Source organism: Hemiscyllium ocellatum, unplaced genomic scaffold (genome assembly GCF_020745735.1).
Source record: "Hemiscyllium ocellatum isolate sHemOce1 unplaced genomic scaffold, sHemOce1.pat.X.cur. scaffold_640_pat_ctg1, whole genome shotgun sequence".
NCBI classification, from domain to species: Eukaryota; Metazoa; Chordata; class Chondrichthyes; order Orectolobiformes; family Hemiscylliidae; genus Hemiscyllium; species Hemiscyllium ocellatum.
The window spans coordinates 205001-221102 of record NW_026869147.1 but is presented as its reverse complement, the minus strand read 5'-3'; the positions used below and the strand labels follow the sequence as shown (position 1 = coordinate 221102).

Sequence of the window (16102 nt, the reverse complement as noted above, 5' to 3'; positions counted from 1 at the left end):
GGAGATTTCCTCTGTATCTTACCCCATGCTGTCCCTGTCCTGGGAGTGTTTGATGGGGACAGTGTAGAGGGAGATTTCCTCTGTATCTTACCCCATGCTGTCCCTGTCCTGGGAGTGTTTGATGGGGACAGTGTAGAGGGAGATTTCCTCTGTACCTTACCCCATGCTGTCCCTGTCCTGGGAGTGTTTGATGGGGTCAGTGTAGAGGGAGATTTCCTCTGTGTCTTACCCCATACTGTCCCTGTCCTGGGAGTGTTTGATGGGGACAGTGTAGAGGGAGATTTCCTCTGTATCTTACCCCATGCTGTCCCTGTCCTGGGAGTGTTTGATGGGGACAGTGTAGAGGGAGATTTCCTCTGTATCTTACCCCATGCTGTCCCTGTCCTGGGAGTGTTTGATGGGGACAGTGTAGAGGGAGATTTCCTTCCAGGGTAAAACAATAAGGAGGGATGTATTCTTTACACTGCGCTGTGTGTTTGATCGTTGGGGACCGTGCAGACTGAGAGAGACTTGCTCAGTTTCCATCCTGTCCATCTGGAGGTGTTTATCCTGAGACTCGGACTGAGCTTTAACCCAGTCTTTTCCCTTTCCTTCTTCTCTCCAGAGAATGGGAGCTGCCCGGATGCCAGGCGCCTTACCCCGATGTGCAATGTTAACTACGGCCAGGAGTGTACAAATGACGATGACTGTGATCTGTGGCTCTCGTGCTGTGAGGCCGGATGTGGGAAGAGATGTGTCCATCGGTATCACAAACGCGGTGAGGATGACTGACCCTCCCATTCCCTCCTTTAGCAAACACTGCACACACCTGGTGGAGTCACTCTGACTGAGGCAGAGACCCCTGTCTGTCCCAGGAACCCAATCTCCCTGCCCCCTGCAGTTAGAGTATTCAGTTTGAGGATGTCCCCTCTCAGTAGGAGACTCCTTCCCAGGTCTCAGCTCATCCAGAGCCATTTCAGGATCATTCCCAATGGGAGTGAGTCTCCCCCAGTCTACTAAATCCCATTGGAAAGCCAGCCCCAGTCTGCCCAATCCTGTTGTCATCAGCTTGTTCCCATTGGAAGGTGCTGCTCATAAAACTGACAGCCATTTGCCACCCTCTCTGTATTCCCCCATTCCCGTTTCCCCGACTCCCAGGTCCCCCCACTCCCATTTCACCTTCCTCACTGAGCTGTCATGTTTGGCCAAGCCAGAACGGAAACCAATGTGAAACCCTCCCTCCTCATTGTCAGACTGCCATACCCAATCTACCCCTTTGTCTCCAGGCTTCCCCTTGTTTTTCCCTGGATGATCCCATACTCCGTATAACCAGGGCGGTGCTGAATTTCCATCCAGCCTCTCACTGAATTCGGATTTGTCCCGAACACAGGAAAGCGAGACGCAGAGTGTCCCAAACCATTCCAGATGCAACATATCTGTGACCGGGACGATGCCGAGGAGTGTGAGGTAGACGAGGACTGCGCAAGGTGGAAGCAGTGCTGTAACGTCGGGAACTGCGGCAAACGCTGCGTCTATGGGGTCCACAGGCAAGGTGAGGAAGGGAGAACTCTTCTCTCAAAGAGGAGAGTGTACGAGAGAGGTGCAGTTCTGTGAGGCAAGAGAGAGGTGCTCATGTGTGAGGGAGAAGGGTTAGCTCGCTGTGTGTGTGAGAGGAGAGTGGTCCCTGTGTGTGTGTGTGAGAGGAGAGTGGTCCCTGTGTGTGTGTGTGTGAGAGGAGAGTGGTCCCTGTGTGTGTGTGTGAGAGGAGAGTGGTCCCTGTGTGTGTGTGTGAGAGGAGAGTGGTCCCTGTGTGTATGTGTGAGAGGAGAGTGGTCCCTGTGTGTGTGAGAGGAGAGTGGTCCCTGTGTGTGTGTGAGAGGAGAGTGGTCCCTGTGTGTGTGTGTGAGAGGAGAGTGGTCCCTGTGTGTATGTGAGAGGAGAGTGGTCCCTGTGTGTGTGTGAGAGGAGAGTGTGTGTGTGTGTGTGTGTGTGTGTGTGTGTGTGTGTGTGTGTGTGTGTGTGTGTGTGTGTGTGTGAGAGAGAGAGGAGAGTGGTCCCTGTGTGTGTGTGAGAGAGGAGAGTGGTCCCTGTGTGTGTGTGAGAGGAGAGTGGTCCCTGTGTGTGTGTGAGAGAGGAGAGTGGTCCCTGTGTGTGTGTGAGAGGAGAGTGGTCCCTGTGTGTGTGAGAGTGAGAGAGGAGAGTGGTCCCTGTGTGTGTGAGGGAGAGGAGAGTGGTCCCTGTGTGTGTGAGGGAGAGAGCGTTCCTGTGTGTGAGGGAGAGGAGACAGCGTGCCTGTATTTGTGATCGAGTGGAGAGTCTTCCCTGGGTGTGGTGGAGAACAAAGTGGTTCGTGTGAGTGCGAGATGTAAACAGAATGTGGGTGTGAGGGGAGATGACCAGAAAGTACAGTCCCTGTGGTGGATCAGCAATGATGTTATTGAGCGATTGGGGCAGACCAGATGATCTGAATGGTCTCCTTGATGTTATGAACTGTTAACCCTGTCCAGCAGCAGTTTAGTTTGAGCTCAGAGTCATGCTTTCCCCACAGAGGAAGCCTTTGAATGTCCAGCAGAATCTCGTCTCCAGCCCATTTGTCAGATGAAACTGGGCTCTCAATGTTCCACTGATGACGACTGTGATATCTGGCAAAAGTGTTGTGAGACTGGATGTGGGAGGAGATGTATCATGAGCTTCAAGCCTGGAGGTAAGGAGGAGAGATCCCCTCAGAGTCACGTCACTGTATCTGGGTGGGAGAGAGAGCTGTCTGTCTCAGACTCAATTCTCACATTCCTCTCCTGACGAACCTCACCATTCCCATCTTCCATGGTGTTCAGCTCATTGTGAAACACTGCGGTCTCTCCGATCTCTGTTCCCCCATCCAATCCTGAGTGTCACACACTGAGTCTGGTTCACACACCACCATGTGGGATTGGCAACACCCAATGGCTCGCTGTGCAATACTGCCTCCTGCTGTACACACACCATAATTGTCTTCAAATCCAATCATATCTGTACCTGCCTCTGGCTGTTACACCCCACCTACTTCTGTAACCCCCTCCAGGCCCTACACCTCTCTCTATCTCTGTAACACCCTCCAGCCCCTACACCCCCTCCCTGTCTCTGTAACTCCCGACACCCCCTCCCTATCACTGAAACCACCGACACCCCCTCCCAATCTCTGCAACTCCCGACACCACCTCTCTATCTCTGTAACCCCACTACTCCCCCTCCCTATCTCTGTAACCCCCCCTACATTCCCTCCCTATCTCTGTACCCCCCAACACCCCCTCCCTATCACTGTAACCCCCTACACCCCCTCCCTCTCTCTGTAACTCCCCTACACCCCCTCCCTATCTCTGTAACCCCCCTACACCCCCTCCCTATCTCTGTAACCCCCCTACACCCCCTCCCTGTCTGTGTAACCCCCATACACCCCCTCCCTATCTCTGTAACCCCCTACACCCCCTCCCTATCTCTGTAACCCCCTACAACTCCTCCCTCTCCCTGTAACCCCCCTACACCCCCCTCCCTATCTCTGTAACCTCCGACAACTCCTCCCTATCCCTGTAACCCCCCTACACTCCCTCCCTGTCTCTCTAAACCCCCTACACCGCCTTCCTGTCTCTGTAACCCCCCTACACCCCCTTCCCTATCCATGTGACTTCCTACACCTCCTCCCTATATCTGTAACCCCCCTCCTACCCCTCCCTGTCTCTGTAACCCCCGACACCCCCTCCATATCTCTGTAACCCCCCTTCACCCCCTCCCTGTCTCTGTAACCCCCTACACCCCCCTCCCTATCTCTGTAACCCCCTACACCCCATGCCTGTCTCTGTAACCCCCCTTGACCCCCCCCTCCCTATCTCTGGAACCCTCCAACCACCTCCCTATCTCGGTCACACCCCTACACCCCCTCCCTGTCTCTGTAACCCTCCTACACCCCCTCCCTATCTATGTAACCCCCAACACCCCCTCTCTATCTCTGTAACCCCCCCTACACTCCCTCCCTGTCCCTGTAACCCCCCTACACCCCCTTCCTATCTCTGTAGCCCCCCTACACCCCCTCCCTGTCTGTGTAACCCCTCTACACCCCCTTCCTATGTCTGTAGCCCCCCTACACCCCCTCCCTGTCTGTGTAACCCCTCTACACCCCCTCCCTATCTCTGTAACCCCCCTACACCACCTCCCTATCTCTGTAACCCCCTACACCCCCTCTCTATCTCTGTAAACCCCTACACCCCCTACCTATCCCTGTAACCCCCCTACACCCCCTCCCTATCTCTGTAATCCCCTACACCCTCTCCCTATCTCTGTAACCCCTTACACACTCTCCCTATCTCTGTAACCCCCTAAAGCCCCCTCCCTATCTCTGTAACCCCCTACACCCCCTCCCTATCTATGTAACCCCCTACACCCCCCCTCCCTATCTCTGTAACCCCCTCCAGCCCCTGTACCTCTCCCTATCTCTGCCACCCTCTCTAGCTCCTGTTTCTCTGCTGTCTGTGAGAGATGTTTCCCAGGGAAGGGTCTCTGTTGGATCAGCAGTTGTGGTGAAGGCTGTTCTTCTCTCTCTCTCTCTCTCTCAGTGTCTCCTAAAGGCCAAGGATCCACATGTCCGGACACGACCAGACTGCATTATGTCTGTCGGATGAACTTCACCGCTCCCTGCGATGGAGACGATTCCTGTGGTCACTGGGCATCGTGCTGTAACACGGAATGTGGACCTCGATGTGTGTCACAGTGGTTTGCGAGAAGTAAGCCCCTCTCACCCCCAACCTATGCTCCCCCAGCAGGTCAGAGGACATTCAGTGACAGGGTCTCCTTCGCATGGGAGGGCAGGGCTTTGTCAGGCTAGACCCGCTGTGGTGTGGACACCGGGATGTAAGTCCCGCTCCAGCATTCCGGGATAAACATATAGCCTTGTTAGCAACCGGAAAGGTAGCTTTGTACAGGTACAGCTGTGTCTCACAAGCTTGACTGAGCCTGTATTTTTGAGAAAGTGAGAAAGGTGATTGGTGAGGGCAGGCCAGTGGGTATTGTGGATAGGGATTGTACCAAGGCCTATGACAAGGTCTCTCATGGTAAACCAGAACAGAAGGTGAATATACACGGGATCCACAGAGAGCTGGTAAGATGGATCCACAACTGGCTCAGTGACAGAAGCACAGAGAGTAGCAGTGAAAGGGACTGGAGAACTGTGATGGGTGGTGTCCCACAGGGATTTGTGCTGTGACCCCCACCTTGCCATTTACCAGATATATAGGAGGAGAATGAAGGTGGCCCGATGAATATGTTAGTGAACGTCACACAGGGTTAGGGGGAGCTGTAGATATGGAGGAGGATTGCCCGAGGACAGAGCAGGATGGAGATAGACCGGAGGATTGGGTGAAGAGATGGCAGATGGAGTGTAATCTGAACAAATGTGAGGTGATGTGTTTTGGGCGATCGAATAAGCCTGGTTTGTTTTCACGTGAACATGGAAAGGATGAGAGTCGACCTGATAGAAGGTTCATCTCTTACAAACAGAATGTATCGCCTGGTCAGTTTTACTTTCCCAGGACAGAAATGTCAATGACTAGAGGAGCACAGATTTGGGGTAAAAGGGGAGACAGTGGGAGGCAGGTTTGTTGAACACAGAGTGGGGTCAGTATGTGGAATATGCTGTCAGTGGGTGGTGGTGGAGGCAGGTACAGCAGCGATGTTGAGGAGGCACATTGACAGATTGAGGAACTGATCGGGGATAAAGGGATGTGATAACCCAAGAGATAAAAGGTTTTCAGGAGTTTATCACCACGGAAAGGGGAAAGTGATGCTGTCAGAGCAGGAGAGCAGTTGGAGGGAAAGGAGGAAGCAACAGTAAGTGAGAGGGTTATTGCAGAGGGTGGGCAGTAGAATGAGCATTCCCTGGTTTGGGAATGGAGGGAGGGTGGGGAAGAGATGAGGAAGGTGTGAAGGAGTATGTGAAGGGCCCTGTGTGGGACTCTGTAACTGTGTCTGTCCTACCTTCCCATTTACAGAGCCTGCTGACCAGTGCCCAGAGGAGGACAGCCTCTCCATGTTCTGTCAGATCAGCACCGGGCGTTCCTGTAATGACAACGGGGACTGTGATGGATACCACTCGTGTTGTGATGCTGGCTGTGGGAAGAAATGCATCCCAAAGTGTTTCACAGGAGGTGAGAGAGAGAGAGAGAGAGAGAGAGAGTGTGTGAGAGAGGGAAACACATCCAATGTGAGGGACACAGACACTGTCCAGAGAATACAGATTCCCCAAGGGCATCCTGGAATCCCGGCTCTGATCCCCCTTCCCAGGTTAGCGAGGGATTGGGGTTCGGCAGAACAGGACCGCGCTTCTAATCCCTGTGTTTGGGTAAAGGGTGGATTGTGGTGTGAAACAGACAGGTATCCTGTTCCCAATCCCTGTCCCTGGGTTAGGGAGGGATTGTGGTGTGAAACAGACAGGGATCCCGTTCCCAATCCCTGTCCCTGGGATAGAGAGGGATTGTGGTGTGAAACAGACAGGAATCCCGTTCCCAATCCATGTCCCTGGGTTAGGGAGGGATTGTGGTGTGAAACAGGCAGGGATCCCCTTCCCCATCCCTGTCCCTGAGTTAGAGAGGGATTGTGGTGTGAAACAGACAGGGATCCTGTTCCCAATCCCTGTCCCTGGGTTTGGGGAGGATTGTGGTGTGAAACAGACAGGGATCCCATTCCCAATCCCTGTCCCTGGGTTAGGGAGGGATTGTGGTGTGAAACAGACAGGGATCCCGTTCCCAATCCCTGTCCCTGGGTTAGAGAGGGATTGTGGTGTGAAACAGACAGGGATCCCGTTCCCAATCCCTGTCCTTGGGTTAGAGGTGAATTGTGGTGTGAAACAGACAGGGATCCCGTTCCCAATCCCTGTCCCGGGGTTAGGGATGGATTGTGGTGTGAAACAGACAGGGATCCCGTTCCCAATCCCTGTCCCTGGGTTAGGGAGGGATTGTGGTGTGAAACAGACAGGAATCCCGTTCCCAATCCCTGTCCCTGGGTTAGGGAGGGATTGTGGTTTGAAACAGACAGGGATCCCGTTCCCAATTCTTGTCCCTGGGTTAGAGAGGGATTGTGGTGTGAAACACACAGTGTCCTACTCTCCGGGAATATGAGTGCACGCTGTTTGGATGTTGTGGTCTGTCTGATGCCTCTGTTACATCTCAGTTAAGTCGTCTATCTCTCCTCAGTCCTTTCTCTGTTCCCACTGCAGGCCAAGAGAGAGGAATTGTGTGTGAGCTGTCTGGTGTACTGCGGCAGATCATGGAGTGGTGTTGTGAAGGCTGAGTTGTCCCACCCTCTCTCCAATTCCCAGCTTCCTTCACAAGGCACTGGGCTCCCTTCTGTCAGAGAGATGGGAGAGTGGGGTGTTTATCTGTTGTCTGATTCTATCCCCCATCTCCCTGTGTTTGTCTTCACAGAGAACAGAACCTGTCCCATTGCAAGGAGGCTGACGATGTTGTGCAACACGACCCTGGGAAAAGACTGCAAGAACGACACGCAGTGCGACGTGTGGCAGAGGTGCTGCCTGGCCAAGGGCTGCGGTGGGAAATGTGTCCCAACATTCATCAGGAAATGTGAGTATCCATCACTGCATTGCTTCCCACAGGTTTGTCTGATAATCCCGAGTGAGCTGAACAGGGCCAATGTGAGCAATGTAGAGGGAGCTTTACACTGTACCTATGAGCATGGTGTCTCTATCCTGGTAGTGTTTGATGAGTCGACGCTGTAGAGGGAGCTTTACTCTGTATCTAATCCCACTCTGTCCGTGTGGTGGGAGTGTTTGATAGAGGACAGTGGAAAGATTACACTGTATGTAAACAAATTGACCAAGTGAAAACCCGTTCTCTCCTTCAGTTTTGCGAAAGAAATGCCCAGAACATTCCCGTGTGTCTTTTCTCTGCAAGAAAAACCGGACTCGATCGTGTGAGGATGATGATGATTGTCCTTCCTATGAACAGTGCTGTGAGATTGGATGTGGCAAGAAATGTGTCTCCTCATTCAGGCAAGGTAAGGATTATGGTCTGACAGAGTGTCAGTAGGGGAATGGTCTGGGGCAAGATAGTTCAGCACAACAGAGACTGCAGGGTGCAGACTGAGAGAGTCCCGAGACAGCAGGGTGCAGACAGAGAGAGACCCAAGACTGCAGGGTGCAGACTGAGAGAGCCCCGAGACTGCAGGGAGCAGAGTGAGAGAGTCCCGAGACTGCAGGGTGCAGACAGAGAGAGACCCGAGACTGCAGGGTGCAGACAGAGAGAGACCTGAGACTGCAGGGTGCAGACTGAGAGAGTCCCGAGACTGCAGGGAGCAGAGTGAGGGAGACCCGAGACTGCAGGGTGCAGACTGAGAGAGACCCGAGACTGCAGGGTGCAGACTGAGAGAGTCCCGAGACTGCAGGGAGCAGAGTGAGAGAGACCCAAGACTGCAGGGTGCAGACTGAGAGAGACCCGAGACTGCAGGGTGCAGACTGAGAGAGACCCGAGACTGCAGGGTGCAGAGTGAGGGAGACCCGAGACTGCAGGGAGCAGACTGAGAGAATCCAGAGACTGCAGGGAGCAGAGTGCGAGAGACCCGAGACTGCAGGGTGCAGACTGAGGGAGTCCCGAGACTGCAGGGAGCAGACTGAGAGAATCCAGAGACTGCAGGGTGCAGAGTCAGAGAGACCCGAGACTGCAGGGAGCAGAGTGAGAGAATCCAGAGACTGCAGGGTGCAGAGTGAGAGAGACCCGAGAATGCAGGGAGCAGAGTGAGACAGACCCGAGACTGCAGGGAGCAGACTGAGAGAGACCCGAGACTGCAGGGTGCAGACTGAGGGAGTCCCGAGAATGCAGGGAGCAGACTGAGAGAGACCCGAGACTGCAGGGAGCAGACTGAGAGAGAGTCCCGAGAATGCAGGGAGCAGACTGAGAGAGAGTCCCGAGACTGTAGGGAGCAGACTGAGGGAGTCCCGAGACTGCAGGGAGCAGACTGAGAGAGTCCCGAGACTGCAGGGAGCAGACTGAGAGAGACCCGAGACTGCAGGGAGCAGACTGAGAGAGACCCGAGACTGCAGGGAGCAGACTGAGAGAGACCCGAGACTGCAGGGAGCAGACTGAGAGAGACCCGAGACTGCAGGGAGCAGACTGAGAGAGACCCGAGACTGCAGGGAGCAGACTGAGAGAGACCCGAGACTGCAGGGAGCAGACTGAGAGAGACCCGAGACTGCAGGGAGCAGACTGAGAGAGACCCGAGACTGCAGGGAGCAGACTGAGAGAGTCCCAGACTGCAGTTAACTCCAATCTGTACACCGTTCCAATTCTTTTTCGCGATCGTGGAACTCCTGCAAACAGCAAGTGTATCCCTGATGGTGAATCCCTGTCGGTCTCCCCCTGTCGTGTGTAAGCCGAGCGTTATATCAAAATGTTGTGTTTCCAGGTGAGAGACCCGGAGAGTGCTCAAGCCCAAGTCAACTGAGCTATGTGTGTAACACAACTCTGGGCAAGGAATGTAGAAACGAGAGCGACTGTGGCAGATGGGGCACGTGCTGCTCTACCCCGTGTGGGCCAAGATGTGTCCTCAGGCATTTCAGAAATGGTGAGTTCTTCTTGTCTGAGCTTCACTCACTGTCCATCTGGTGTTACTGAATGGTTGTGGTGCGGGACAGGACAGAGCAGTGTTTCAATGTGTATCTCACCATGTGCTGTCTCTGTCCTTGGGGAACTTGCTGGGGTGGGGGAGAGACAGCTTTACTATGTATCCAACCTCCTCATGCTATCCCTGTCCTGGGAGTGTTTAATGGGGACAATGTAGAGGGTTCTTCACTCTGTATCTAACCCCGTGCTGTCCCTGTCCTGGGAGTGTTTAATGGGGACAATGTGGAGGGTTCTTCACTCTGTGTCTAACCCCGTGCTGTCCCTGTCCTGGGAGTGTTTAATGGGGACAATGTAGAGGGTTCTTTACTCTGTGTCTAACCCTGTGCTGTCCCTGTCCTGGGAGTGTTTAATGGGGACAATGTGGAGAGTTCTTTACTCTGTGTCTAACCCCGTGCTGTCCCTGTCCTGGGAGTGTTTAATGGGGACAATGTGGAGGGTTCTTTACTCTGTGTCTAACCCCGTGCTGTCCCTGTCCTGGGAGTGTTTAATGGGGACAATGTGGAGGGAGCATTACTCTGTGTCTAACCCCGTGCTGTCCCTGCCCTGGGAGTGTTTAATGGGGACAATGTGGAGGGTTCTTTACTCTGTGTCTAACGCCGTGCGGTTCTGTCTCTCTCTTTTCTCCCAATGGAAGACGACGGGCAGTGCCCACGCCCAGACCATCTTGCCCGTGTGTGTAACTGCACTTTTGGGAAGGTGTGTGAGTCGGACCAGGATTGTGCAGGATCACAAAGATGCTGTGATGCTGGGTGTCAGAAACGTTGTGTCCTGTCGTTCTACAGAAAGTCTCATGGAGGTAGTTCCTGGTCCAAAAGGAATGGCTGCTTAACCTGCCTGTATGAGGCAGCACTGTGACCTTTCCTGCTTTATATCTCACTTTGTGTCTGTGGTATATTTCCCTTTGCCTCTCTTTGTGCATTCCCGCAGCACATCTCTCTCTTCTCTCTCTCTCTCCTTGTGTGACATCATTTCATCTCCATTTTTTGCATGTCTGTCTGTTTCTCTCTCTTTCTCTCTCTCTCTCTGTCTCTCTTTGTCTCTCTCTGTCTCTCTCTCTCTCTCTCTGTCTCTGTCTCTGTCACATGCCACACTCTCTCTCTTTCTCAGTCATGCCTCTCCATCTGTCCCTCTGTGCTGCTGTCTCTCCTGTCTCTCTGTAGCCCTGTTTCTCTGTCACCTCTCATTCTGTCTGTCTGCTGCATGTGTTTCTGTCTTTCTCAGTCACATCTTTCCTTCTGTCAATTGCTCTCTGTGTCGCTATCTCTTCTCTCTCTTTGCCCCTCTCTCTCTGTCACCGCACTTGCTGTCTCTCGGCTGCATGTTCCTGTCCCTCTCTCTCCGTCTTTGTCACCTTTCTCTCCCTGTTCCTCTCACCTTTTTTGTCTCCCTCTCACTCTGCCCCTTTGCTCTCCCACCCATTCCCCCCAACACCTCTCCTGCTCTCTCCCATAACCGGAACTATCACATTTGCAGACTCGTGGAAATCTGAGCAATGTCCGAATCCGTCCTGCCTGGATCGTGTCTGCAGGATGAATCACAGCGTCTCGTGTGGAGATGATGGGGATTGTGGCAAGTGGAGGTCATGTTGTGAGACACCTTGTGGTAGACGCTGTGTCCACCCCTTCATGGCGCAGAGCAGCAGTTTGTCAGTCTCAGGTAACTGCATACGGTTGGTTAGTCCCTGCAAGATCCAGTTACATCCCAGCAGAGGGTCATGTAATCACACTGCCCCCAGGAGGCTTAGTGTGGGGAATACCCTGTTCCCAGCAGGCTTAGTGTGGGGAATACCCTGTTCCCAGCAGGCTGTGTGTGGAGAATACCCTGTTCACAGCAGGCTAAGTGTGGGGAATATCCTGTTCCCAGCAGGCTGAGTGTGGGGAGCACTCTGTTCCCAGCAGGCTGTGTGTGGGGAATATCCTGTTCCCAGCAGGCTGAGTGTGGGGAATATCCTGTTCCCAGCAGGCTGAGTGTGGGGAATATCCTGGTCCCAGCAGGCTTAGTGTGGGGAATATCCTGGTCCCAGCAGGCTTAGTGTGGGGAATACCCTGGTCCCAGCAGGCTTAGTGTGGGGAATACCCTGTTCCCAGCAGGCTGAGTGTGGGGAATATCCTTTTCCCAGCAGGCTGAGTGTGGGGAATACCCTGTTCCCAGCAGGCTGAGTATGGGGAATACCCTGTTCCCAGCAGGCTGAGTGTGGGGAATATCCTTATCCCAGCAGGCAGAGTGTGGGGAACTGATGTCCTTGATGAGGCCTTCCTCTGTGTCTGAGCTGTGTCTATCTCTCTCCCTTTCCCTGTCCCTCTCTCCCTTTCCCTGTCCCTCTCTCCCTTTCCCTGTCCCTCCCTCCCTCACTCTCTCTCTGTGACAGATCGGACATCTGGAATGTGTCCTTCTCCTGCTCGCCTCTCTGCCGTGTGTAACCTGAAGTACGGTGAGCTGTGTGAGGAAGATAATGACTGCTACGCATGGCAGATGTGCTGCAACACCAGCTGTGGGCGTCGCTGTGTCCATTCCTACCGCAGCAGGGGTAAGTAACTCCGTTTACTGAGCAGCAGCCTACCCTCTCCCTCCCCACCCACAACCTCCACCACAGACCGTGTTCATCAGGGATCGGGAGACACAGAAAGTCACTGTGTTTGTGTTGCTATTTCTGTGTATGTGTCCATGTGTGTCTCTCGCTCTCTCCCTCGCTCTCTGTCTTTCCCTCTGTCAATGGACGTCTCTGCGATATCGGGCAGACATGATCACTCCGTGGAACTCTGTCTTTCTGTCGATTTGTGCCTCTCTCTCTTTGTTTTTCTCTCTCTCTCTCTCTCAGCTTCTCTCTCCCCAAAACATCTCTCACTCACCCTTTCTCTCCCATTCAATTTCTCTTTGTCTCCCTCTGTCTGCCTCTCTCCCTCTCTCCATCTGTCCCTCTGTCTCTCACCGTGTCTCTCACTCCCTGTCTCTGTCTCTCCCTTTCTCTCTCTCACTCTCTCCTCTCAATCTCGCTTATTCTATGTATGTGTCTCTCTCTGTCTGTGTCTCCCCAACTCTGTCTCTCTGTTTCTCCCTCTCTCTGCCTCTCTCTCCCTCCCTCCCTCTCACTGTGTTTTGCTCTTTCTGTCTAACTCTCTTTCTGTCTCTCACTGTCTGTTTCTTTCTCTTTGTCTCCTTCTCTGGCTGTCTGTCTGTCTTTCCTTCCCTCTCTCTTTCAATCTCTATGTCTATGTTTGTCTATTTCTCTCTTATTCTGTCTCTGTCTTCCTCTGTCCCCCGCCTCTCTTTCTGTCTCTGTCTGTCTCTCCTGCTCTCTGTTACTGTTTCTCTTTCTCTCTGTCTCTCTGTCTCTCTCTCCCTCTCTCTGTCTCTCTCTCTCTCTTTCTCTCTATCACCCTGCCCTTGAGCTCGGGGCGAAGTCAGTGAATGATAGTTCAAGCAGCAGCAGCAGCAGTTTCTGAAGCTAAGATGAAGCCTCTGTCTCTGTAGGGAGCGAACAAAGGTGTCCCTCACCTTCCAGACTGAGCCACGTCTGTACCATGAGTTTCCACACTCAGTGCAATGAGGACAGCGACTGCGAGGGCTGGCAAACCTGCTGCAATACCACCTGTGGGAACAGATGTGTCTTCAAGTTCCTGTCCAGACGTAAGGCACCACTCCTGTTAAGCTCTGTGTATCATCCCACTGGCTACAGGTATCGAGCCAGGAGGGTTTGTTGGTGGGAGAGTGTAGAGGGAGCTGCACCCTGTACCTAACCCCATGCTGTCCCTGTCCCTGGGAATGGTCGATGGTGGGACAGTGTAGAGGGAGCTGCACCCTGTACCTCACCCCATGCTGTCCCTGTCCCTGGGAATGGTCGATGGTGGGACAGTGTAGAGGGAGCTGCACCCTGTATCTAACCCCATGCTGTCCCTGTCCCTGGGAATGGTCGATGGTGGGACAATGTAGAGGGAGCTGCCCCCTATATCTAACCCCATGCTGTCCCTGTCCCTGGGAATGGTCGATGGTGGGACAGTGTAGAGGGAGCTGCACCCTGTACCTAAACCCCATGCTGTCCCTGTCCCTGGGAATGGTCGATGGTGGGACAGTGTAGAGGGAGCTGCACCCTGTATCTAACCCCATATTGTCCCTGTCCCTGGGAATGGTCGATGGTGGGACAGTGTAGAGGGAGCTGCACCCTGTATCTAACCCCCATGCTGTCCCTGTCCCTGGGAATGGTCGATGGTGGGACAGTATAGAGGGAGCTGCACCCTGTATCTAACCCCATGCTGTCCCTGTCCCTGGGAATGGTCGATGGTGGGACAGTGTAGAGGGAGCTGCACCCTGTATCTAACCCCATGCTGTCCCTGTCCCTGGGAATGGTCGATGGTGGGACAGTGTAGAGGGAGCTGCACCCTGTACCTAACCCCATGCTGTCCCTGTCCCTGGGAATGGTCGATGGTGGGACAGTGTAGAGGGAGCTGCACCCTGTATCTAACCCCATGCTGTCCCTGTCCCTGGGAATGGTTGATGGTGGGACAATGTAGAGGGAGCTGCACCCTGTATCTAACCCCATGCTGTCCCTGTCCCTGGGAGTGTGTGATCGGGGGATGGTGTAGAGAGACCTTTACTCTGTATCTAACCCCATGCTGTCCCTGTCCCTGGGAGTGTGTGATCGGGGGGATGGTGTAGAGAGACCTTTACTCTGTATCTAACCCCATGCTGTCCCTGTCCTGCGGGAGTGTGACCCTCTCCATATGTCCTGATGTGACTGTCACTTTGTTCCTTCCAGCGACCCAGTGCCCTGCCTCCACCCGCTTGGACCCATTCTGTGAGATGAAGTTGGGAGACGTGTGTCAGAATGACACTGACTGCCATGCCTGGTCATCATGCTGCAATGCCACCTGTGGAAAGAGATGTGTACCTCGTTTCCTCATGAGCCGTAAGTGATCAGTGTATCTCTGTTTGTTCAGAGCCTATGCTGTGGTGATGACAGACCATGGCAGTGTGGGCAGGGAGCTGGGTGGGTGTGTGTGTGTGTGTGTGTGTGTGTGTGTGTGTGTGTGTGTGTGTGTGTGTGTGTGTGTGTGTCTGTGTCTGTTGGTCTATATGTGTGTGAGAGTCTGTGTGTGTGTGTGTGTGTGGCTGTGTGACTCAGAGAGTGTCTCTGTGAGTGAGGGTGTGTGCATGTGTGTGTGTGGCTGTGTGACTCAGAGAGTGTCTCTGTGAGTGAGGGTGTGTGTGTGTGTGTGTATCCGTGGGATAGGGGGATGTGGTATTTGGAGATTCACCTGGAATTGCCTAAATACCTGAGGCTTCCTGAATCCCGGGGCTGTGGAGCTGGTGTGTCAGTGATGGAAGAGCCGTGGGAGTCCCTCGTTTACCGCTCGTGTCTCACTCGAGCAGATCCGAGGGAGTTGTGTGTTTCTGTACAGCTGTATCCATACTGTCTCTGTGCTGTCCAGGTGATGATACCTGTCCTGCTCCCCACCGCCTGGAGCCCATGTGTGACCTGAAACTCGGAGATCGTTGCAGCGGAGATGAAGACTGTGATGCCTGGCAGAGCTGCTGTGAGAGCAAATGTGGAAATATCTGTATCCCCAGTTTCATGGATGATGGTACGTTGTAGGGGTGAGACTGTGAGGGAGATGGTGTGGAGAGAGAGAGAGGAGGGGTACTGGGAAGATGGGGGAGAGAGGGAGAGCAAAGGGGACCAGGAAAATGGGACAGAGAGAGAGATAGAGACAGAGAGAGAGAGAGGAGGGGGCACTCAGAAGATGGGACGGAGAGAGAGAGAGCAAAGGGGACCAGGAAAATGGGACACAGAGATAGAGAGAGAGAGGAGGGGCCACTGGGAAGATGGGAGAGTGAGAGGGAGCAAAGGGGACCAGGAGAATGGGACAGAGAGAGAGAGAGAGAGAGAGAGATAGTGACAGAGAGAGGAGGGGGCACTGGGAAGATGGGTGAGAGAGAGAGAGCAAAGGGGACCAGGAGAATGGGACACAGAGAGAGAGAGACAGAGGGAAAGACAGAGAGAGGAGGGGGCACTGGGAAGATGGGAGAGAGAGAGAGAGAGAGAGAGAGAGCAAAGGGGACCAGGAGAATGGGACAGAGAGACAGAGAGAGAGAGAGGAGGGGGCACTGGGAAGATGGGACAGGGAGAGAGAGAGCAAAGGGGACCAGGAGAATGGGACAGAGAGACAGAGAGAGAGAGAGGAGGGGTCACTGGGAAGATGGGAGAGAGAGAGAGAGAGAGCAAAGGGGACCAGGAGAATGGGACAGAGAGAGAGAGAGAGAGAGAGAGAGGAGGGGGCACTGGGAAGATGGGGGAGAGAGAGAGAGAGAGCAAAGGGGACCAGGAGAATGGGACAGAGAGAGACAGAGAGAGAGAGGAGGGGGCACTGTGAAGATGGAGAAGAGAGAGAGAGCAAAGGAGACCAGGAGAATGGGACACAGAGAGACAGAGAGAGGAGGGGGCACTGGGAAGATGGGAGAGAGAGAGA

General features: G+C 53.8%; 2 protein-coding genes across 2 annotated transcripts; both read left to right on the top strand.

Annotated features, from left to right (window-relative positions):
- Nucleotides 1-608: 608 nt before the first annotated feature.
- Nucleotides 609-7293, top strand: LOC132814041 (WAP four-disulfide core domain protein 3-like). The gene is made up of 6 exons (XM_060823360.1): nt 609-757; nt 1370-1531; nt 2528-2683; nt 4566-4733; nt 5997-6152; nt 7220-7293. The coding sequence occupies exons 1-6, from the start codon at nt 643-645 to the stop codon at nt 7291-7293; spliced, it is 831 nt and encodes a 276-aa protein (XP_060679343.1). The 5' UTR covers nt 609-642.
- A 759-nt stretch (nt 7294-8052) lies between these two features.
- On the top strand, nt 8053-13352 carry LOC132814040 (WAP four-disulfide core domain protein 3-like). The gene is made up of 6 exons (XM_060823359.1): nt 8053-8062; nt 9421-9579; nt 10273-10434; nt 11112-11294; nt 12007-12165; nt 13315-13352. The coding sequence occupies exons 1-6, from the start codon at nt 8053-8055 to the stop codon at nt 13350-13352; spliced, it is 711 nt and encodes a 236-aa protein (XP_060679342.1).
- Nucleotides 13353-16102: the final 2750 nt, after the last annotated feature.